General features: G+C 40.3%; 1 protein-coding gene across 2 annotated transcripts in view; it reads left to right on the top strand.

Moving 5' to 3' along the window:
* The window catches only part of PHACTR2 (phosphatase and actin regulator 2), a 93,208-nt gene extending 68,881 nt beyond the window's left edge, over positions 1–24,327 (top strand). For both annotated transcript variants that reach the window (XM_065732780.1, XM_065732772.1), the window contains exons 5-12: positions 6,254–6,788; positions 8,184–8,383; positions 9,652–9,808; positions 11,852–11,907; positions 16,299–16,360; positions 17,363–17,500; positions 20,836–20,912; positions 23,821–24,327. In XM_065732780.1, the coding sequence (XP_065588852.1) occupies positions 6,254–6,788; positions 8,184–8,383; positions 9,652–9,808; positions 11,852–11,907; positions 16,299–16,360; positions 17,363–17,500; positions 20,836–20,912; positions 23,821–23,836 (1,241 nt within the window). In that variant the 3' untranslated portion in view covers positions 23,837–24,327. The remainder of the gene's footprint in view (positions 1–6,253; positions 6,789–8,183; positions 8,384–9,651; positions 9,809–11,851; positions 11,908–16,298; positions 16,361–17,362; positions 17,501–20,835; positions 20,913–23,820) is intronic.
* Positions 24,328–25,420: the final 1,093 nt, after the last annotated feature.

Here is a 25,420-nt window from a genome sequence, read left to right as displayed (position 1 = left end):
AAGACTCATTGATTAAGGTAAAGAAAATGGAGTGTATGTAATCAAGGTGTAGTCAAGGCTCAAAGGGAGCCGTAGCTATCCAAGCAGATAGAGTTCTGCTGTGCAAATAGAGTCTGACAGACCTTGGTATAATGTGCATAACAGAATGGAAAGACCTGCCTTGGATAAAGATTATATCTCACAGTGTTGGTGAGATATTTTAGTTAAAATTTGAATTATATAAATTGTCTGTTTTAATCACAACTGATATCTGAAAGCAGAGACATTGATTTAAAAGAAATGTTCAAAATATGTTTTCTGTTAATATTTTTTTTTATTTTTCTGTAGAATTGAAAATTGAGTGTAATTAAGATATGCTTATTTGCAACTAAGTAAAGATTTATCCTTGTGTTTATTTTTTTTTACTAATACATAAGATATTTTGTGACACATCATTTAATCAGTGAAATAGTTGAATGTAAATTGACTAAGATTCTAAATAGTTCTGTATTTCTTTAGAATATGGGGAATGGAGTACTATGTTATCATTCTCAACATTTTCTGTGTTAATATGACTTAAAGCAAAACAGTGACCGTGTATAAATGTACAGGTTTTCAATTGATTCTCATTAGTAAATATAGTTATAAGATACTGAATCTGTAAAGAAAAACAATGATATACACTTAAAATTAGTTGATTTGATGGTCTGACCATGTCCTTCAAATCTTCAAAATGTAAATTTTGTCTTTTCTTGCCATGATTGCTATAATGGAATTAAAATGTCTTGCTTTCTCAGAATTAAATCAGTTTTTCATCTTAGAATGAAGGTAGGTAGAGTTGAACAAGAAGATACCATTTTCTATAAAAGAGGAAATAGAAGTGTAACAAATGCATTATTTTTTCTTCTTCCAATGTCTTTCTCTGGTCCAGGAGAAAGAGGTAGGAAAACAAAGATATTGTACAAGAATCTGTGCTTGAAAGAAACTACTTACTAGCTGTAAAACAATGGTTCTTGCATAACATTAGCAAAACCAGTTAACTCTTTGATTATATGGACTGGAAATAAAGAAGGAAAATGCCATTTACCATTAATTCTCTTTGCTGATGACGAGTTATCTGTGCACGTTGCTTTCAGTAATTGCAGGCGATGTATTGGGTTCATGTTAACAAGCCTTAAACTGGAGATTGAAAAGGCTTTGTTTCTGAGATAAGCAATGTTGATGTTGTCCAATATGGGTTTTTTTGTTGTTTGTTTTTCATCTACCGATCTTACAGTGAAATGATACTGCTTATCTCTTGGGAATCTTTTGCACAGGAAGGAAGAGGGCAGGGAATAGCCAGGAGATCCAGGAACCGCCATGTAATGTGCGTTAGAGAGGCTCTTGTGGGAATGTACTGAAAGAAGTGAATTTGTTTCCTTTCAAGTAATAAAAAAGAGGTCGTTAGAATTCCTTTTGATATATGGTTGGCTCCTTTATTCCCTGACCATTATAGTTTATAGTAATATGCAAGTAAAGCCCTTATGATTTTGATGGTATGCTATTACTTCTATAAAATTCTTTTTCTGCAAGGTGTGGAAAGACCATCTTGAGACCAAATGGCCACAGTGCTGGTGTGACAGACTAAAGAAAGATTCCCATCTGGCTACCAGCTACAGTCTAAACACCATAGAGATTGTGTTGCAGAATTTTATGTTGCATATAAATGTCTCAGCTACATTAGCTTTGCATTTTGAAGTGAATTTCCAGATCATTCCCACTTACCTGTCTTTGATTTGCAGAGCACACAAACAAGGTTCCTTTTGGTTGAAACTAAACAGAGTTGCATTCAAGAACTTGTGTTCCTTCAACGTCTGTACATGCAGTCCACAGAGCTAGCCTGAAGCTGCTCCTACGTAAAATCTTGTGAAGTGCACAGGATAGGGACACTGAATCCCCTGTGTTACTTGTTTCACTCTGCAGAGCCATTCCTATTGGACTATGCAATGTGGATAAAGTCCAGATCTCTGCTGACGGTTGATTCTTGAAACAGCAGTCTTATATGAATACCTGAAGAACCTGCAGGAGGGAAGAGTTTTCCCATGCCAAGTGGCATTCTATTTAATTTAGTAAAAGAGTAGAAATACCCTGGGGAAGATATCCAAAATAAAGGTGCTGTTTCTGTGAACAAGCGGGCTGCAGAATAAGAGAATGTGTTGTGTCAGATGAACATTTCAGCTTGGATTGTCATATTTGAACCTGTGGCTGAGAGAACAACCTTGCTTGCATTCTGATTCATATGAATCTGAGTTTTGTAGTGTATTGATCTCAGAGGACTAGAAAAAATCTAAGGTAATTTGTTAGAAAATGGCATTTGCCTTGCTTAGTTTCTAGTCACCAGTTTAGCTGGGATACTGAGAGTTAAAGAGGATCTTTGGAAGTCCAGAATAGGTAGGACTGAGGGAAGTGCTGGACAAAAGTCTTCAGGGAGAAGGACTTGAGTTGAGACAGATGGTGACTTTTTAATTTTTTTTTTCTGAAGTAGTAACTCTTAAATAAGAGAGAAAAGGTGAAAAAGTCTCTCCTGATTCCCAAGAGTTCAAGCAGCAAAAAGTAGTCATTGTCTAGCTTGCTGTTGAATGTTTGTGGTGTCTGTGTCAGATGGCTTCTGTTCACTTTCTTATCCATAGAGAACGCTACTGATCCCTGCCCAGAAATAACTGCATCCCATGCTCCACCACTACCCAAGTCTAAGCCTAAATCTAAAAAAGCTCCGCTACCACCAAAAAATGCTCTTGCTGCTTCTACCACCATCATCCATAAGAGTAATGAAGCACCTCATGCTAAAAAAAAGGGAAAGGCTCCTGCTAAGCAGCCTCCTCTCCCGCCTCCCAAGCCAACAAGCCACAGTACAAATCGAGAAGCTGGTGAGTACTGCACAGGCAGTGCCAGTTAATGGTGGGTGCATGTGCATGAGGGCTTGGTCTTACCAGGACTTCTGCTTTTGTAGCTTTAGTAGCTGTGCTACTAAAGAGCATGCTACTGATGTTTTTAGCTATCATCTCTCTGAGCTCTGGTTCTGCTGTCTGCAAACACCCCAGATGAATCATTTTGCTGTATAACAAATGTATGCACAACACCAGGCACAACAGAGACTATACTGAATTCCCAGTTATGTGCAAGTGCTGGCAATAAAATGACTCAGAGAACTAACAGAATCAGCAAGCAAAAAGGTGACTTTTGAAAACAAATACATCTGAGCTGCCCCGAAGTAAATCTATTTTGATTTTTCTGTAACCTTCTGGAATCTACTGCTCCATGTAATGTGACGAGATTACACGTTTTCAAAGTGATAAAGGGCAAAACCTTGAAGATATCCGTAAAGATTGTTGAGTAGCAGTTGTTTTATCTGAAAAAAGAAAGCTACTTAGAAATGGCCAGGCTTTCCTGAGCTTATTGATGACTTCATGTGATCCTAAATACACACTGAAAATGGAAAATGCCAGTCATCAGGCACACAGCAAATTTGTTTATCACTGCACTTTTAACCAAAGTTCTGAGATTATGCTTGGTTTTATGTAGCTTTTCTGAGGTACTGATCTTGAGTTTGAGTGGTTGTGATTTAGGCAATGACCAAAATGAAAACATCCAAGTATAATTTGAGTGTAAGCAGTATTATGATGAATTGACTGTATATATGCATTGGCCAACTTATACAAACCTTGTGTTCTCGATCCTCTTTCAGTCTTTCAGAGTCCTTCAGTCCCTCTAGTTTTTTCTCCAAGTATGCTTCTTCATAACTTGTACATTTTGGCAAGTTTTATATTTGAAGCATACAGAAGAGGGCTGTTTGAAAACACTGCAAGAATGCTAAAGTTACAATAATAACTTTGCCATAAAATACCTATTAACTTGGTATTAACTGTCCCTACTACATCAATAGGCCATGAGAATTAATGTTTTCAAAACCCAGAATTTGCTGCTTGTATTTCACTTTCAGCTGGAAAACTGTTCCTCTCAGCTGAAGGAACCTTGTTAACAGCAGAACTTTCAGAAACAGAAAAACCCACTGGATAGAAATGTGTTCAGGCTCATGACTGGTGACAAGCTCTCAGATATCTCAGTTCATAGATTAAAATACATTCAGATTCCAGACTTGTCTTCTAGTAGCCTTGCTGAAATTTCATGTGATACTTGAGGCTATATGGGTGTAAAATATATCAGTGTACCCCTTGTAAAAATAGCACACATTCTACCAGTAATTTCTTTCAACATTGGGTACATCGTTTTCATCTGCAATACTTAATAAACAAAACTGATCGGGAGTGATATTTTTTACTTCACGTTTATTACATCCCCATGAAAGCGAATACATGGTCATAGAATCACCAAGGTTGGAAAAGACCTACAAGATCATCCAGTCCAACCATCCACCTATCACCAGTAGATCTCTTTAAACCATGTCCCTAAGCACAATGTCTACATGTTCCTTGAACGTTTCTTGATGCAGCCAGTGATCCTGTCCCATGAAGGAGAACGGGAATATGAGGAACTGAGGTTACTCAACAGATTTCCCAACTGAAATAGTGGAGTTAGGAGTGTTAACATAAGCATGAATGTTTGCCCAAAATTGAATAATGTTCATCAGCTTTTTTGTGTAATCAAAATCTTAAGTTTTCTACTGAAAAAGGGACTTAATAGGAAATTGTTAATCAGCTCAGTTTAAAGCAATAATAGCAATAGCGCTACTGACTTCAGTGAAAGTATGGGGAGAATTTCTCTGGAAGAATTCTTTCAAGTTACTGTTTCTGATTGCAAGTCCAGAAAGGTCCTTAGAACAATGTAAGGCTTCATTCGTTGGAAACATCTTTTTAACTTTTCCCAGTAATAATTATAGTGTGGCTTTATATTTGTATTGTGCTGGAGTTCTTGAGATTAAGCATGTAACTGGTTTCACTGACTGGAGCCTGTGTTTAAGTGCTTTGCTGAATCAGAACCAGTGCCATTGGTTAGTACCATCCACTTACTCAGTAAGGTTTCTGCTCAGTAATATGTAGGTTGGAGCCACTATTAATTTCCACTGCAATTTTGAACTATTGCTTATAACATTTCCTTGTTTTCTTTTGATTTGCTGGTAGGGGAAGTAAGTGATTTGTAGTGGATGTGGCTGATGAGAGCAGTGCCTCCGCTGTGCCCTGTAGAGGAACCTCACAGCACATAAGGACAATGATTTGCCTGAAGCTGGGAGTTTTTGCAGATTTTCGCAGATGTACTGAAAGCCACACAGCTTTCTAAATGTTTATAAACCATAACATTCTCCTACAGAAGAGAATGGTATAATGTGTCTTTTGAATTATTTTTCATCTTCTTTAAGGCAGAGAGCAGCATCACCATGAAAGCTATTTTTGTGAGCTTATTGTGGCCAATGTCTGTATTTTGGGTCTATCCTAATCTGCTGGGGTTTTGTTTTTATTTAAATGCTTATAGGCCTTTCAGCAGATTTCTTTTACAGCTTTCTGTTCTGCTCTGAAAGCTTAGCTTCAGGGTTGCTGTGCAACTTTATAATGCTTTCACTTGTGCTCTTGAGGTTAATGCATTTTTACTACAGCAGAAGAGTTTGAGTTAGAGTCATTTTGATGAAAAGGACCAAAATGTAAGATGGCTGTCATTTTTATTGCTTTTTAAATGTAATTTTAAAGTCTGAAGTTCCCAGTCCAAATGATGGCTGTTTCAGCACAGCAGTCAGAAATGTGACTGGAATGCAAATGGGAATACCAGGCTCGCTGATCTCTCGTGCAGTCTTGCACACTGACCATGTATGTTTCAATATAGTAAGTATCACAACAGCAGACAGCATCATTACTTAATAGTCAACAACTAGTGTCAAAGTCGTCACCACATTTCAGTGCCTCTGCTTCAGTAGATCATATTGGCAGAATGAGATCAGTGGTTTCTGCCTCTGTTTAATAGATGTACCCAGGTGGACTCAAAAGTACATCTAGTTTTAATGTCCCTCTGCTGCTTGACATTGACTCGGAAACACAACTTGAAAGAACACTGTGAAATGTGATTAAATGATGCCCAAAAGGGTCCTTCTTTATTCACTGAAAGATGTACAAAAAATCATAGCATTCAGTATTTACTCATTTCAAGCATATAGATGAAGGATTATAGAAATATCAAGTGTGTTTTTTCATCTTCTTAAACTATCAGCACAAAAGCCCACTAATGCAAAAAGATGCAAAAATTGTACAGTTACAAGACTGGAAAATGTTTTTTTCTTTTCTTATTTTAGCTAGTGCTTCACATGCTAAAAAAACACCAGTCTCCAAGTCCTCTTCTTCACCATCTACTTCGTCCACGTCATCTCATCCCAAAGCCTCTAAGGAGACTTCCAGCAAGTCAGGCACATCAGGAACTCCCAGGGGCAAGAAAAAACCTGGGAAACAGACAGCTCCACGAACAGCACCAGATGGGGCTGCCTCTTCCCCTTCAGGTGCCACAGCCAACAAGTTGGAAGTGAAGACAGAAAAATCTGAGCCTGAGCAACCTTCCAGTGTAATTTCTGAAAGAGAGGATGTAGACCAACCGAGCAAGCTGGTTGTTCCCCCTCCTCCCACCACTGCTCCACCCCCACCTCCACCCCCACCTCCACCTCCACCTTCTTTTAGTTCTGCAGCTGGTCAACTCACTGTGTCCTCAGATGCCCAAGATCCATCCATTCCTGGATCAGATAGTAAACCTCTTCTCCAGGCTGAGCAAGGCGCAAATGAGGGCTTGAGCAGTACAACCCCAGACAGCGGTCCAGATGCTAGTGAAGACACAAAAAGGTGAGATGGTCATTGCTAAGTCATTGCTGTTATTAGTAAATAGCAAAGCTGAGGGAGCCACATTTCTGGTGTTACACTGCATGTCAGCACAATTTGTTCCTTGCATCTTAGAGCCATTCTCCTGTAGTACTGAAGGATTCCCCAAGATGTCATTTCATCATGTGCCAAGTACATCGTTGCTTTGCTTAATGCAGCTTGTCTTATTGCACTGGCACAGGTGATCCAGAGAATCTCTGGGTGCCCCATCCCTGGAGGTGTTCAAGGTCAGGTTGGAGCCCTGGGCAGCCTGATGTGGTGGTGGCAGCTCTGTCCACAGCATGGGACTGGGGCTGAGTGGGCTTTAGGGTTCCTTCCAACCCAGGCCATTCTGTGAGTAAGACACCTGTGTTCAACTGTTCAGCTAGTCTCAGATAATACTTTCATTTCTCTCTCATAAAAGCAAACAAGAATAAATGCTGAATTACTAAATAGTTTGTTTCGGTTTTGTTTTACTTTTTGTAGATATGAAATATCTCAGTGCCAAAGTTTCTCAATTCAGTAGCTGAATTTACTTGCAGGCTTAATGACAGTTTTAGACTTTGATAGGTAAAAGTTTAGTCTGCCACTGCCTAATTCCTTATCTAAGTCTCAGATACTATAAAATCTAGTCTAGAGCAAGTTCACAGTTACATTTTTTAAGTAAAATAATTGACAGCAAAAAAATGACTGACATTAATCAATCTTTTCCCTGACAAAAGAACCAGTGTCTTTCATAACAACCCAAGAGGATTTAGTCAAAGATGCCAGTGGCCTAGAGAATTTCCTTTAGATGGATGAAGTCTTGCTGGTACATCTGCACCAATGTTACGTTCTTGTGCTGTGTCTCTCCCCTTCATCACACATTTGTTTATGAAAAGGATTTTCCCAGGGCAGATGGACACTCTGCTGCTCATTTCCACGTTCATCAGTGATGGAAATGAATGTTTTGCTCCCATCAGTAATAAAACTATATTTACAGTAAAAACAGTCGCTTATCCAGAACAGGAAGCTTTGCAGTTCTGCCTGCTCTCTGACTCACTCCTCTCACCCTCAACTTTATGAGCTGCTTTTCTCATTACCCTTTATTTACTATTGGTCCTGTCACACAAGAAATAGAAAAGAACAATGATGTTTCTTTATACAGACTTTGCAGTTCATCATTTCAGACTGCATCTTTCTTTCTGACGTACTTTTGCATAGACAGATATGTACACCCATGTGCATACATACTCACTGCGCATCTTGTACATATATATGATATCAGAAAGTTTGAACAACAGAACTTTTATTTTCATTTTTGCTTTTAAAGTCCATCTCCTATTTGCGTTCTGTGCTGCTTGCATTAACATAACACCGTGTCTGTTTATGAATTAACAGCTTGGCTAGCAAAGGCAACCAAGAAGTGAAGTCAGCTGGCCAGACCCACTCTGAACCAGCAGAGGAGGCTTCTGATGCTGCTGCTGCTGCCGAGAGTGAAAGCAGCAGAGAGAGCCACAGCAGTGACTCTGACTCTGATGGGCCCATACTTTACACGGATGACGATGATGACGACGACGATGATAACGCGAGTGCTGAAAGTAAGCCCTTAACTAGAGGAGTGTACTGGGAAGGGGTGGCCACCTCAGGGTGTATAGTTTGTTCTTGGCTGGCTCAGAGGGCCTGCTAAGTGTGTGGTTGCTAGATTGCTAAACTGGAGCTCACTGTTTGCATGCAGTCCAAAGACACCTACACCCAAGTGAGTTTTGTGTAGTTGACCCTGTTCAGTTGTGACCTGCAGGAGAGCAAAGACTAGGGCAGAGCTTCTGGGAAGCGCACTGTTCTGTGGGTGATTCTGCTCCAGGATGTGCTGCTGCTGCAGGGCATCATCCCAAGCAGTTGCTCCCTACTTTTTGCATATTGCGTATGAGCGTGCTTGACACCTGTTCGTACAAAGTAAGGAGAGAAGCATATGGCTGCACAGAGTGATTTTAGATGGTAAAGTTTTACCACTACTGGTAAATGAGAGTCTTGCTTCTTCCCTCCCAGACAGTTATGATCAAAAACTTGCTGGGGCCCATGCAGTGGTGGTACCAGTGGTACCAGTTTAAGCATTGCATGGATAGGTGTGGAGATTGGAGGAGCAGGTTCAGGAAAAGAAGAAGGTGTGACCAGGCCTGCCATTGTTGGATGTTTGTAGCCCCCTCAGTCAAAATATCAAGATACAGCAGGACTGGTTCCAGACCTGGCTGATGCTAATGATAGTGGAATTGGATGGCTGTTGTCCCTAACATATCTGACCTACTGACAAAGAGATTGCTTCAGTGCCTGGAGGCTGCTGCTTAGAATACTTAATGAGCACTCAGAGCATTTTTCTAAACTGTATTTTTCATTTTAGTTAACAAATCAGTTAAAGATAGAAAACACAATACAAGAATTAAGTGGTATATGAGTGAAAAAAAAAGGGAAGAGGGACAAGATGAGAGAATGAGGCTAAACAATTTAAAGCCTGAGAAAAAGTGCAGCATTTTGCAAACTACTGTGCAGCTAAATAAATCAAACTGTAATGTATCATACTTCAAAGACATGTAAATGTAGATTTGTCATTTTTGCCCTATCACTTTGCAGATGATGAGTGATCTTTCTAAAATTCCTCTATTGTTCTGGATGTTTGCTCTTTCAACCAAGTCTTCCAACTTTTTATTGTTGTGAGCTGAGTTGAAACTATTTTCCTTTTGATGTTAATTAAAATTCCTCTCCTGCATGTGGGAACAAGGAAGCTTTGGGGAAGTATTAAAGTTCTTACTTGATTTGTGTCTGTAACCTAAGCTTGAATGAACTAAATCCACCCTCCTCTTCCTTTCCTTAGGCTCCTTGGCAAGTAAAATTCGTCGTAGGGATACTCTTGCTATCAAACTTGGCAACAGACCATCTAAGAAAGAATTAGAAGACAAAAACATCCTGCAGCGTACATCTGAAGAGGAGAGGCAGGAAATCAGACATCAGATTGGAACGAAGCTCGTGAGGTATCAGTTGCAGAGTAAATGTGACTTTACTGAGTGGAGGTGGAGGATCAAGAACATTGGCTTCACGTTGCAGATTCAGTCCAATATGCAGTGCAGGATCCTCATGGTACAACTGTCTGGAAAAATCTATTTTAATTTCTCTCATCACTTTAAAATGTCAATAGTGAAAGTCTGTTCTGCAGGAAAGAAATTTGAGGCTTTGGGTTTGTTTTTTTTGGTTTGTTTATTTTTCAAAGAGGAATAAAAATGAGTCAAGAGCAATCAATGCCATGATTCAAGCCTTCCCTCATACTAATTTCAGGCAGGCTGGACAGGGCTCTGAGCAACTTGATCTAGCTGTAGGCGTCCCTGTTCATTGCAGGGGAGTTGGACTAGATGATCATTAATGAACCCTTCCAACTCTAAAGACTCTATGATTAGCAGAAACTTGAGCTTACATATCTCCTTCTCAGTCAGAGCTATAGTTTCAGACACATGGAGAATGCCTGCACATGTTCCTCCTTTCTGTTCCTTCCCACTCTCATTCTCTAAAATGTTTGATTGTTTGTGTACTGATTCCAAACAAAGAAATTAACGTTGACTGACTTTGTAGATTAGTACTGTGCTCACCTCACCTCTGAGGAGTATCTTTCTCATACTCCTACAGGACTTACGGTAATTGCATGAAAAAAAAAGAAAAAAATCACCTGTTTTTACAAACTCAAGAAAAATCTTACAAAGAGTTAATTCTGTTTTTTATAGTTCTGTGAGGAGAGGCTTCAATATGTCTGTGTTTTCCCAGGCTTGTTCTTGTTTCTCTTGCACTCAGAAATGTTATCCAGACAGACTTGGAGGATGTCCTGTGTTTGTTAGTGATTTCCAGATATTGGGCAGTGCAACCAGTGCTCCTCCAGTACAGAAGCACAGCAGCCCAGCCCCAGCACTTAGCACATGGATGAATTGCTCTGTGAACTGGACAGCCAACTAATTTATTTCATTTCTTAGTTATAAGAGGGATACATCTTTGTAGGGCCTTAGGGTCATTTTTCTTCTGCTAATAAAGAAGCCTGGTTGTTATCACTGCTTTCCTAACCAGATTCCAGCTCTGGTAATCACATCCCACTTATCTGTATTTCCCATGAGGCTGATGCTGAACAAGCTGCTCTTTTGATTCCTACCCCGAACTCTTGCCTGGCATTGCCAGTTCTGCCCAGATAACACCTTTCCCACATAGCCCTTTTCAGTGACATGCAATAATAGGCATGCAAAGCTTATGGTGTGCATTGCAGTACTAGTCTGAGATCACAACCAAGACTATGTCACGCCCTTTTAAAATTCCCACTGTTGTGGTCAATGCCTGATAGCAGAGATTAGGTGGAAAGGCGTCAGAAAGCAGCGGAAGCCCTGTTCCCACTGTCCAGCCAGTGTTGGGTCAGGAATCTCCTGCAGTGTGGAGTTCCCATTTGATGGCGATAAACATCTCCCATGTCTTCCCCTTTCTTCAGGTCACGTCTCCAGGTGTCGCAAATGTGCTAAGAGTTTTTCGAATTGAGTGGTTTTTATGAAGCCATAGATGGTCTGTAATAAGCTGTGTGGGCTTTGTGGGGCAGAGGGGCTGCCTTGTAGGACTTCCAGCTTTTAAGACATCTGCAACATGCAATTTTACTGCTGAAAAACAGAACAGGCTTTACATTCAAAATACCTGAGAACAATCTTATGACTACAAAACTTACCACAATTAGGATACCCAAGGACAAAAGACATTTATGTACTTCTTCATAAAATTATACCTGTAAATGAGAAATTTAAATTTGCTGGTGCAATTTCTATAGTATTGTGCAAGCATCACTTCTGCGTTCAAGTGGTGAGAACATAAATGCTGAATGCCTATTCAGTTTGGAAGTTACATGCACTGGTATTACTGTGTATGGAAATTTCCTGTTGTTGAATACCTTCGCACAGCTTTATAACAGTGGCTGAATAAGAAAGACATCAGCAGCATTTCATACTGTAAGTTGTGATTTGGATCTGGTTATAAATGAGCCACTTATTTTGCTCCTACAGGAGACTTAGCCAGAGGCCTACAACTGAAGAGCTCGAGCAAAGAAATATCCTGAAGCGTAAGTATTTTATTCAGCTTTAAGTTAGTATTTACTTAGGAAGTGAGAACAGCATATGCTGGATTCATATGGAAGCCTGATCATTGTTACTCTCATGTTAGATCCTTTAGAACTGGAAAGGATTGATGTTTTTGAAAATAATATGTCAACACTAGACTTGTATACTAACCTGTAATGGTAGCTGTGAAAATTGCATTTGTTCAAGATGCTGAATTTTGCTTGTCACAATCCCACTGCTTGAAACTGGTCCCAAAGCCTGGGAATGAATTAGATACCCCTCATAAGTAGTTCTAGGCTGGTTAAACTTCCACCTAATTTTTCTGAGGAAAGAGAGGGAATATCAGTAGGAGCTGGAGGTGGGATATAAGGGCAGAGTTTGGAAAGTGTTTGGACAGAGTTCATGGACTGATTGCTGTCATCTGGTCAGGCCAACAAGTTAAGGAAGAGTAAGAATTATTGGCTTTTAGGCAGCTGTGCTAATAAAAATTGATTGCTGCTGTGCAAGCTCTGTGAAGTGAAAGTGTCTTGTCCTATAGAAAAGTAGAAGCTTTTCTTTATGCATTATGGTGCACAGAAGAGAGTTTAAGGGTCTCCAGGCAAATACGTAAAGTGAATGGACTTTCTAAGAGCTTACATTCTTAACCTGTAGATCACATAGTCATAATAAATTGTGAAATACAAAAATATTTTAGCAGCTAATACTAAACTATGTGAGAAAAGTAATTTGAAAACATATTCAGTGGTCCATGATACTATCACTGGTCTGGGAACACCAGCTGGGCTTCTCTGTCCAGCTAATCTATAGATGACCAAACTACCAGCATACCCTTTAGTGTATGTAACATCACTTTTACCATCATTTATTATGATCACTGACTTTGCAATAAGAATCTCAAGACTGCAAAGTGTTTAATAGATTTCTACTCCTGTTTCAGCTTATTTACTTGATATTTTGGCAGAATACAGCACTTCACACTCAATGCCTCTTCTCTGTTCTTTTCCTCAGTAGCACACCATCATTCCCTCTTGTCTTCCCTGAGCCTGGCTTAAAGGGACAAGGGAGAGCAAATATAAATGCTGGAGCCCAAGCCATTCTGTGATTCTATGAATGCAGACTTATAAATAACAAAAAACAAAAAAACAAAAAAAAAGAAGAAAGCTGAGACACTGAATCTGCTTTTTGCTCATTGCAGAAATTTAAAATATTTCAAGTTAATCTTTAGAAAGCAAATTAAAATACAAGAAAAGCCAGTGTTTGTGACTGCAGTCTGGCCAGAGCCCTTTTGCATATACGAGTTCTTTCTCAGCTCTGAAACTTTCATATTATTTATTAAAATGATTACATTCCCTTCTAGCAGATCATTCAGAAATGTTTCCACGTCTTAGTTGCCTTTGTTGTTGTAAGTAACTTTTGTGAGTACGTGGGGGTTTCTCTCATAAAGCTTCCTTCCTCCTATTTTTAAACAGTGCGTGGGGAGAAGGGGTTATATTATCGCACGTATGTAAACCACAACTAGAGGAAACTATTGTTTTGAGTAATATTTATCAGAATTAGAGATTATATTAAGTGCTGAAGATCCCAGTGTTTATTTCAGGCTTAAGTTCAGTCCGAGTCTTTCAAGAGGTTCAGGAAAAGGCAGTATTTTTTCTTTTTTTATATTTCCAGTTAAAGTGAAGAAATCGTTGTTGCAAGAAGTTTTGTTTTGGTCATATTACCAGATAAACCAGTTACTAAAAATCTTGTGGATATGATGGCAAGACATTGCAAGCTGATTTCTGTAAAAACAATTTGGATAAACTATCCAGACTTCTGAGTCTCCCCATACTAAAACAAAGTTATGATAACCCAAGAGCCCACTTGAAGGAATAGATAAAGCCCTGAGCTCTGAGCTAGTAGTATTTATAATATTATGGCAAAGAAGCTTTTTATTCTTCCAGAAGTTTTGGATTGAGATAATGGTATTTTTTCTGGTAGCTACAATGGATGGTGAAGTTCTTGTTCTGTGCACTTGCACGCTTGCCAGTGCTGGCTTTGTAAAAGTAGGGTTTAGCCGTTCTGGTTGGGGAATATTGATGATTATCTTTGCTTTTAAAACCAGGAAAGAGAAGCTGCTTCTTGCATTCCGAAGCATTTCAAGAAGCAAGCACTTTGTTTGTCTTTGCTTTTTCTTTCCTTAGTGAGCCCACAGAGAAGTCTAAACATAGCTAATCCCCACAGGGACACAGTGGAAAGTTTGGTTTCATGCTCCTGGAGTGCTTTCTGGTCAAGACCAGGACAGTCCTCAGGCAGAGCAATTCCTCTCTTCTTCCCTTCTGCTGTGAAGCAGATGTCCCACAGAAGAGAAAGGTGACTGGGTTTAATAAGGCAGAGGTTGCAAAAGCATTAACCATAGAATGGCCTGGGTTGAAGAAGACCTCAAAGATCATCAAGTTTCAACCTCCCTGCCACAGGCAGAGTTGCCAGCCACTAGACCAGGCTGCTCAGAGCCACATCCAGCCTTGCCCTGAATGCCTTCAGGGATGGGGCATCCACAACCTCTTAGTGCAAACATCCCCTGATGCCAGGGATGCTCTTCTAAGTTGATCGTTGGGTTTTTTAACTCAGAGACCATGATACTAAATACAGTGGTTTCACTGTGGAGTTAAATCCCCATTTCACCTGTGTGCCTATGCATCCCCTAGGAGCTGCAGGCAGGGAAGGAGGGAAGCCCCAGCTTGCTGGGACCTGATCAGAGATTACTACAAGAGAAAGGCAATTGCTTAGCTGGTCCTTTGCCAGTTCAGCGGCAGGACATCTGAGGGGACTTAGAGCTGGGAACACTGTGTTTATGCTTTCTTTCTCCACTTCATACGGATCAGATTTGCTTTTAAAACTGACTGAAACCAATCAGAAAGGTGCTTCTGTGTGTTAACATGTTCCTGTTTGGATGAGCAAGTCAGTTCATACCTGCAGCTAGAACTTAGTGTGTGGGTGGGATTTGTGCAATACCTGAGAGAGAAAGAGCACAAGCCGCATTATTTTTTGCGCAGTTATAGAATCTTAGAATGGCTTGGGTTGGATCTTAAAGACCATCCAGTTCTAACTCACCCTGTTGTGGGCAGGACTGCCCCCCACCAGCTCAGACTGCCGAGGGTCCATCCAATCTGGCCTTAAATGCCTCCAGGGATGGGGCATCCTCAGCTTCTCTGGGCTGTGTGTGCCAGTGCCTTACCACCCTCTGGGAAAAGAATGTCTTCTGAACATCTAATCTAAATTTCCCCTCCTTTATGGTAAAGCTATTTCTCCTTGTTCTGTCACTGTCATACTGTGTAAAAAGTCAATCTCTTTCCTGTTTATAAGCTTCTTTCAAGTACTGGAAGGCCACAGTAAGGTCTCCCCAAAGCCTTCTCTTCTGCAGACTGAACAATCCCAACTTCCTCCGCCTTTCTCCTTAAGAAAAGTGCTCAAGCCCTCCGATCATCTTTGTGGCCCCCCTCTGGACCTGCTCCAACAGCTCCAGATCCTTCTTGTGCTGCACTGAATGCAGTACTACATGTGGGGGCTCATGAGGGCAGAGCAGAGAAGGACAATCACCTCCCTCTCTCTGCTGCCACCCCTCTTTTGATGCAGCCCAGGATAAATTTGGCCTTCTGGGCTGCAAGAGTAGATCCATCCACCAGGACCACTACGTCCTTCTCCACAGGACTGCTCTCAATGAGTTCTTTCCGCAGTCTGTAGTCATATTTTGGTGCAATGCATCTGCTTGTATCATTACAGCAACTTTCAAAACTTTTACTTAAAAATGCCAAATCACATTTTTAGTGTTAGTAAGAATTTGTATCAAGGCAGTGTTTCTGCAGCACTGTTCCACTCAGCATTCTGGAGAAGTGCAATTCCAGGTATTGCAGGTATGAGGAAAAGTGGTCAATGCCATGAATCAGGGGCTGCTGGAGAAACAATGGATTCAAAATACTAACAGCAGCCACCAGATTTCAGTACTTTTTCTGTTGCTCCTGCATTTTCTTTCTAGAAGAAAAAACTCAAATATGTAACTGCATATGCGTATCCAGTAATTCACCCTGTAATTCAAGTAATTGAAACATTAGACAGCTCTATCCGGGTACTTCTTGCCTGCTGTTCTGTAGAAAAGAAACATCAGAAGTCTTGTCTTTGTTATGTTCCTGACCCATCATGGTGACTCAAAATGTCTACAGAATTGCAAGGAGATTAGGCTATGAAAAAGAAATGAGAGCACACAGAATCCAAAAGCAGAGAACACATGCAGGATCACCATAAAATATGAGCACATGTGAGCCAAGACTTGAAGTCCTGAAGCTTTCAACCATGAGAAATAAGCACTTGCAGTTATAATGCTTAAATATTCACTGCTTTTTATATCTTTTAAAAACAGAGAAGAATGAAGAAGAGGAACAAGAAGCCAAAAGAGAAATAAAACGTAGACTCAGTAGAAAGGTAATGATGTGTATTTGTGTACATAGGACTGTTTTTGAATAATCAGTGTACATGCATCACTGCAAATAGTCACGTCTCCAGATTAGAAATCTGTTTAAAGGGCAATATCCTTTTAGGAAGAAACCCCATTCATTCCAATTTTCCATACCTTGGGAAAGCATACAGTCTGGCCGTGCTTAATTACATGTCCATATAATTAAGGGAAAGAAGTTATCTGCAGGCATGACCACTACTGTCTGACATGTTCAAGAACTCCCTAAGGCAGCAGAGATGGCAGCAAAGCTATGTGGGCCCATCTCTTCACTGTTCTTCTGGCTGCATCAGCAGTCTTGACTGCTTCAGGTGGGATTCTGCTCATTGTCTGCAAAATAAAATAAAATAATAAAGTAGTAGATGTACTGTTCTAGTTCTGGGAGCTCACTCTGAAAGAGAATGGGGAAAGTTTCTATTCATCTCCCTCATCTGACCTTCCCTTCAGTAATACACTTGGTGGTATTTTGTTTCCTGAGTGTGATTGTCCTTAGTCGATTAAAGTGAATATTGTTTGAGATGACTGGAACAATGTGCCTGGGCATCATCAGAACGTCTGACCCCCAGATGTTAAAAAAATGCATATTTTTTAGTTAGCAGGTCCCTCAGTAAACTGCTTATTTTCTGTATTATAGCTGAACACAGCAGACTGTCTAACTGTTGATGCAGAGGGACCTCTCATTTAGTGGAGTAAACAGTGTGACAGTTGCAAAGTCACAGTTAATATTCCAGAGATAACTGTCAAGATTCTCTGTGACCTGCCTGACAAAGACTATTTTTATAATAGAAGAAATTAGGTCGTGCTGCTCCCCCATTCCCACGCAGTGCTCCCAGGGTAGCGCCTTTTTTTAGACACCTGAAAGTGACCCTGTTTAGAAGCACCATTAAAGTCCTCTAGAGACGACATCATACTCTTGGCTTTTCTTTTATTTCATCTTATTAAGCATACTATTTTCTGCCTCCCACGTACAGCTCAGCCTGAGGCCTACTGTGGCTGAACTTCAAGCAAGACGAATCCTACGGTTTAATGAGTATGTGGAGGTTACGGATTCTCCAGATTATGACCGTCGTGCTGACAAGCCGTGGGCCAGGTTAACTCCTGCAGACAAGGCAAGGGGCAAATGTAGATTATAAGAAAATGATTACATCTTTCCTTTTGGTTGGTTCCTCTGATCTGTAGTTTCTTGGTGCCAGCATCATGAATGACTCTGCTGGAGGCAGTGATACTGTCTTGGTGCTGTGCATTTATTGCTTGCAGCTAAGAAAACTCACTCAGGTGCCTATTTAGAGTGCATTTGTTAGTGCTGTTACGGCAGTTCAGGTCAAAATTCTCTGAGCTTTTAAATCCTTGCTAAGCCAGGCACACAGTGTTGGCAAAGATAGATACGATCCTTGGAGTTCAGGCAAGGTGTCTGCAGGCAGAATCCTGCATTGGGATCACTGAGATTCACTTTTGCAGTTCATTCAACTGAAAAAAGGTAGGAGCTGTTCCTTCTTTCCAAAGGAATCCTGGACAGAGCTGTAATCTTTGGAGTTAAATTTATGTGTGCAGCAGTCCTTGGGAAGTTTGCCCCAGATGTACAGCAATTAATAGTTTCACTGCATAACTACAAAGAATAAGACAAATTATTTTGTGATTCTATTTTAAAAAACAAATAAAACTCTTCGGTTTTCTTCCTGTGCCACTTCATTAGAGGAAAGCAGCAGGATTTACATATCAAAAAGTTCTGGTCCTTTTAGCACTGGATTTGAACCAACTTTCATAGAAATCCTGACTTGTGTTTGGCATGAAAAGTGATTTGTACAAGAATCCATTGTTTTCTCCCTGAGGACTATGAAGAACTGAATTTATTTCAGATTGGATTTTAGTATTAATGTCAGTTCATCTGATAATCAAGGAGAGAATCTCATGTTATCAGTGCAGACATTGAAAATATTCCCACATATGTTTCCAGATGTTCACTCTGGGAAGGGCTGAGACCTCTGTAGTCTTCAAGTAGTCTGTGATAGAACAGAGCACCCAACATCTTGATTTTCACTGAAGCCTGCCTGTCTTTCCAGAAAACCTGGATAAGCTTCCTAGAACAAGCAGCGAGTTTCCTATCTAATTTAGAATGTTTTTGTTTAATCTCAGTTCATTTTGTAATGGACAGATGTCAAAGGTTGCTCCTGGATCTTCATGACTGACCTCATTGACTTCAGCAGAAAGGCAAAGGCCCCAGGTCTGGAAACTCCCTGCTCTTTTCTCCCAAGGAAATCATTTTTCTAATTCCAACAGGAACAGAAGATAGTACTGTAAAAATATTATGGAGCTGTAGCTCTGGTGTCCTTGCTACTGATTTTGTGCTCAGAAATTACTCTCCCTCTTTCGTTATTGCAGCAACCTCATATAAGCATGCTGCTGTGGCTAACTGGAACCATACCCAGTTTAAAATTAAGTTTTTCGTTTATGAGGCCTCAGTCTGATGATGCTGTAATTCTGTCATGCTGTATGTCTGTTCTTCATTGAATGGCATGCATACCAGATGATATTTCTTTAGGGATTAATGAAATGACACTGCTTTTTATTTAAAATAGGGAAAAGAGAAAGCAAGAATGAACTGACATTTCATTTAACAGTGAAATCAGTTGTCACAGAAAGAAAAGCCTTTCTAGTATTGTAGAATCATAAAGTTTGGAAAAGATCATTGAGTCCAACTGTTGACCCATCACCACCACGCCCACTGACTGTGTCACTCAGTGCCAGATCTACACATTTCTTGAGTACCTCCAGGGACAGTGACTCCACCACCTCAACTGGTAGCATATTCCAACGCATCGAAACCCTCCCTATGAAGAATTTTTTTCAAATATCCAGCCTGAATCTTCCCTGGCACAACTTATGGCCTGTCCCTAATTACATGGGAGAACTTCCACCTCACCACAGCCTCCCTTCAGGTAGTTGTAGAGAATGATAAGTTCTCCCCCGAGCCTCTAATTCTCCAGTCTAAATCCCAATTCTCTCAGCTGCTCATCTTAAGACTGACACCCTCCAGGGCAACAGTATTTAAAGTGTAGCCTCCACAGTACTGAGCACAAAGGGACAGTAACCTCCCTAGTCCTGACCACACTGCAAGCCAGGGTCCCATTGGTCTTATTGCCCACCTGGGCACACTTCTGACTCATGCTCAGCTGGCTATCAGCCAGCACCCCCAGATCCTTTTCTACCACACAGCCTTCTAGCCAGTCTGCCCCAACCCCCCAAAAAAGAACATTGCATGGACTTGTTATGACCAAAGTTCAGAACTTGGTCTTATTGAACTTCATCCTATTGGCCTCAGCCCATCAGTGTAGCCTATCCAGATCCTTCTGTATGGCTTTTCTACCCTTCAGATCCATACTTATAGCCATCTTGGTGTCTCCTGCAAACTTACTGAGGGTGCACTCGATCCCCTCATACAGATCATCAATAAGGATAATAAGCAGGGCCAGCCCAATACTGACCCATGGCAACACCATGCATGACTGCTCACCAGCTGGATTTAACTCCATTTTCCACCACTCTCTGGGCCTTACCCTGCAGCCAGTTTTTTTTTACCCAGTTAAGAGTGTACCTGTCCAAGCCACGCGCTTCTGTAGGAGAGTGCTGTGGGGGACAGAGTCAAAGGCCATACTGAAGTCTGGGTAGATCCACAGCCTTTCCCTCATCCGATAGGCAGGTCACCTGGTCACCAAAGGCAATCAGGCTGGTTAAGCAGGAGCTGTCTTAGTGAAGACATAGTAGCTAGGTCTGATCCCTTGGTTGTCCTGCATGCATTAGAATTTTTCAGAAATAATATATTTTACATGATGAAGTAAAGAGCTTATTGTTCTTTTAACATAAGCAACAAGGACTGGCATTTATAAAGTGCTTTGAATTCATGTTGTTCTTCAGCATCTGACAACTAAAAGCATGAAATGTCCAAATATTTTGTGCAGTTTTACATAGAATTAATCAAATCGAGTGACTAATTCGCACTTTAGAAGTGCTATTCATCTTGCATCCTTGAAGTCATGTCTCTGGGGAGAGATGCAAGGATCCTGCTGTTCATACAATTACTGTTCAGGGAGAGTCACTCATCAGCTCCTCTGGGGCTGTGCATGGAGATGCAATTCCCTTGCAGATGCAAAGTCAACAGGTGACGACGTGACAGAGTCCCTTTTCCTTTCAATGTATGTAGCAAATCTCATATTGCTCTGGGAGACTGGCTTGCCTGCTGCAGTAGATATTGTCTTTCTTTGTTGATATTTGATGCTTTGATTTTCTTTCTAATGTGTTATTGCTACAGATAGCTGTAAGCGAAAAGAAATCATTCATATTTATGATCAGAAATGTGTGAGATCTGTGAACCTGCAAGAGCAGGGTCATATTTCTCGTGGACTCTTTTCTTCTTGTTCCTTATGGTTGCATGTATCATCATTGTTAGGCGGCGATACGGAAAGAACTGAATGAATTTAAAAGCACAGAAATGGAAGTACATGAGGAAAGTCGGCAGTTTACCAGGTGGGTGAATCCATCTTTTTGTGTAAGTCAGAGAGAGGACTGTGACAGCTACCCGCTGCCTTTCTGCAGGTCCTCTATGACTGTCTCATAACTAAATAGACTACTGACTTTGGTTCCCTTGAATCCCGCCTGAATCCTGTTGCTGATTCTGGAGGGTTTCTCAGTGTTGCTGACACATCCCTGAAGCTGACAGGGCAGTGAAAGCGACTGCAGTGGATCAGCTGCCAAATGGAGAAAGATTGAGAAATGTAAACAATAATCCTTTGAAAGGACTAAAAATTCCTTCCAGGTGAATTTAACAGTCCTGCAGCACAAAAAAAAAAAAGGGGGGGGGATTGTCCTCCAGCAGTACTGTCTTGCTCATGGAAGTATACACTTTTGTAAATGTGTTTGGTTAGTGATGTGTTGAACTTCGGGAAAGTTTCCATTGATATTATGGGGAGTCACCTAAACTCCTGATAGCATTTTCTGGGGAATGAGACAGAATCTAACATTCTTTGTTTGCTACTTTCAATATTTTAATCCAGACTTGTTTTATTCTCTGTATTGGAAAACACGAAGATTTTGTTTGAAACACTATCACTTAAACAACTCTGGGGTGTCCAGTTTTTAGTACAGCTTCTAATTGGGCAGATGTGTTCCTAGGAAGGGAGAGGTGCTTCCTGCCATCCCCATGGCATCTGTATCTTTTGAAATTCTGAAGCCCCAAAACTGCCACCATCAAGTAGAGATTGCTGTTAGGATCAGCCAACACCATATGAATAGTGTTATTGTCTTCACTTTCACACAGAATTGTCAGATACGGACAATTGCCCCACTATTTCAATCAAACTTAATATCCTAGAAGGTGAGCACAAATCCTATAATGTCACAATAAAAAATCAAATCACATTCTGTCAATTAGAAAATGTCTTTTTCAGATACAGTTCTCTGTCTTTTCATTTGGCTTCCAGTGTCATTTTCTCTTCAATTAGAATATCTTATTCAGAACTATAAAAATATTAATCTTCTAAAACAGGCTTCAGAATGGAGGGGAGGAAAATGTTTAAGAATAGAAAGCAGGGTGAAAGAGATGGAGTGCCAACCCTTGCTGAAGTTGTTTTATTTTCTGAGTTGCATTGCATTATAGAAGCATAAGTACAAATGTGCATGAGTCATACAAAAAGAATCAGATATTTTTTCACTAGAATTGAAAACAGTTGAGACTGATTACAGTTGGATTCTTGAAAGCTGACCAAAGTATCCAGCGGAGTGACAAACCAGTTAAAAAGTGAAAACTTTCTTTGAGATGTTTCTTGGAAAATTGACTCAAAAATAGACATAGCCAAATTATAGCAAATACAGTCAGTGATACTATAGAGTCCTGGAGGAATTTCATTGCAAGGGATAATATGATTCTCTCTGCCCCCTCCCCACCCCTTATTTTCACTGAATGTGTTGTGGACCCACTGCATAGAGCAACTCTAGAAAAAGCCTATTTAGATAACTAAATTAATGCAGGTGTTTTAAGTCAGTTGTAATTTTAAGCACAAAGAGATTCAGTTTCCTCCTGGAAATTAAAATGATGTAGTTCCCCATTACATCTGGGTTGATACAACAACAGTGTGATTTGTTTCATGAAGCCCATAGACAAATGTCTTTGTCCAGAGAAGGAGTTAACTCTTCTGAAAAATATTTGTTTGAAGGATGATCACTGAGATAGTACAAACTTGCACCGGTGGTTGGTTAACAAAGGTTTATTTGTGAAGCTCTGTGATATAATGAGACAACAAGGAAGCTACTTGATAAACAAAATTTCTTACAGCATGCAGCTAATTACATTATTTCACATAATAAAATGTTCTGTTATTACAGTCAGTATTTACAGCATCTTTGAATTGTTCAAATCTGATGTTAAACTTGAGAAAGAAAAGCCACTGTTTTTCATTGCTCATTATTTACTGCAATAACTGTCAGTTGAATGGTTCTTCTACTAATTTAGATTGATTCCTTCTGTTACTCTGTAACAGAATCCAAGAAATTGAGTTTCTAAAAATAAGAAATAAAGAAAAGCTTGGGAAGAGGATATTAGTATGTTTTTAAAGCCCTTTTAATGGAAGAGCTATATATAGCCCAATATATTGTTATTCTTCACAAATAGAAAAACCTTTCTCTTTGCAATGCGCAGTACCCACTCTCAGCAGATAAACTACATACTTCTGAATGTCACCTTTTGTGTACCCCTCCTGTATTTGAAAAATCCTTTCCTGTTCTGTACCACATTACTGAGAGTGGGGCTTCCTTTTGTTTCTCTTCTCTGGGCCCATTATACACAGTGAAGTGTATTTGGGCCTTCATTTGCCACAGCTGGCAAAGAAAGCTTCAGCAGTGCTATAAAATTTGTTGCTTACTTTAAAACAAATATCCTTTATATCTTTTTTGTTGTTGTTGTTGTTCTTTGGTTGGTTGGTTTGGGTTTGGTTTTTTGGGGGTCTCATTTTATAGAATATTTGAAAAACAGAAAGTTAGTTTTTATGGCTCAGCAAAGCTTTTCTGATTTACCATCAGCGTCTCTCCAAATAGCAGATGCAATGCAGCTCAATCTGTGCTGCTAAACAAAGCATTCTGGAGGCTGTTGTCCAGCCCTGAGGCCAGCAGGCCTTGCACAGCTTGGATTCCTACAAGTAACTTCTTCCCTTCCACCACCAAGACAGGGTGTCTTGCTGTCCCTGGCTGCATCCAGTCCTCCTGTTGGCCTGTGCTAACCCCGCTGAGCCCAGGCAGCATCAGGAAAAGCAGCAGCTGGCCCAAGCAAAGCTGTGCTGAGGGCCGTAGCATAGCAAGTGGAGAGACACATACCAGTGCTTGAGCCACATCATAGCTGTGTGTCAGTTGCAGTAATGTAATTCTAAATTGTTTATCATTCCAGGTTTCATCGTCCATAGTTGTATGACCACATCCCATGTTTCATGTAACAGTTTTCTTTGGGGAAGTCCTTGTGTCCTGAAGACCCGAGATTGCACTGGAACTTAACTGAGTGTGAGCGTATCTTGCAGCTTGCCCTGAGGTTAATGAAGGATGTGGCCCTCGTCTTTATCAATGAACAAATGAATTGACTAGGAGGAGAAGCCATATGAAGTGTTTGCTTTAACAAAGATACATCTCGATGCTAAGCATGGTGCTGTGGGCAGCCCACAGAGAGGAGCTGATGGTCTTCATCAGAGTTTGACACGTCGGAAAAAGCAGAAGACAATCACTTGAGAGCCTATGGCCAGGAACTCCTCAGACCTTATGGCATCGTGACTGGGAGTAACTGAGGAGAGGAGCGTGAGAAGGACTGAGAGCAGGGGGAGGGAGACTTCCCTTGTCAGCCAAAAGAGAATGGTAGGATGGGTGGCACTGTTCAGGGATGCACTTGGCCAGTGGGAAGAATCTTATTTAAAAAAAAAACAACAGAGTGTGAGCAGCTGTGCATGTAGATTCTAGTGGCAGCAGCCTGTCTGAGAAAGACAAAAAGCCACAGGTCCTCATGTCATCAGTACTTTAGTGAAGAACTGTAATTTTCTCTGGTGCCAGTAAATACAGTTGCCAGAAATTAGTCCCTATTATAACTCAGACATCTTTTTGAAAAATCCCGATGAGCATGCTTCAAGAAAATACATTGAACGTTCATACAGAACAAGTTAGTATATTTTTCATTTTTTAATGTTGACGTACTCTGGATCCTCAGAAATAGGTAAGCGGGATTCGGAGAGCAAACAACACCTGACACTATGAATGCAGTGAAACTATTTGTGTTTGAAAACACTCCTTTCCACCTGTCACTTGCCATTCAGACCAGAGGAATCACTATCTTCCTCACGTATGGCAGGCAGTAGTGACAGCTTTGACATCATGTTAGTGTGGATCCAAATTCAGCATTGAAATGGGGCACAAAAGTCCTTAGTGGCAGGTTTGAGCAGTGATTGCTAATAGGACGTTTTCCATGTGAGAATCCTAGCACTGCTTACAGGAAGGACTCACATATGAATCGATGTGTCTTTGATCTGTGGTCTTGTGAAAGTTTATAGAAAATCCTTAGAGCATCTGCAGCCTGTTTTTTGTTGAGTGTGAAGAATGCTTATTAGACCCATAAATTTTTATACTATCTTGGAATTGTATATGTGAAGACTGCTATTCAAATTAAGCGGTATGGAGTGTGAAAGGCAATACATGCTTTTTGTAAGTTGGCCCAAAACCTATTAAAAAGCCTGTGGCATTGTTTACACTAAGGAATTCTCTCTCATATATTAGCACTTATTTATCCTTTGAATTATGTACACAGCATTTTTTTTTTTTGGGAGGGGGGGTCTGGAATTCACATATGCATACATGTAATGCAGTATTACAGTATATACGCTATTTATCCTTTCTAATGTGTGTACATACTACAATTTATTTTTGTCTTTTATGTGTCCTGTTTAGTTTTTAATTATGAAGTGTAAGTATTTTTTTTTTCAGGCAATAAAAGGTCTGCGTAGATGTGATTC

This window comes from Cyrtonyx montezumae, unplaced genomic scaffold, assembly GCF_038088225.1.
Source record: "Cyrtonyx montezumae isolate F1298 unplaced genomic scaffold, pur_monq_1.0 scaffold_0, whole genome shotgun sequence".
NCBI classification, from domain to species: domain Eukaryota; kingdom Metazoa; phylum Chordata; class Aves; order Galliformes; family Odontophoridae; genus Cyrtonyx; species Cyrtonyx montezumae.
This window is presented reverse-complemented; position numbering and strand designations above follow the sequence as displayed.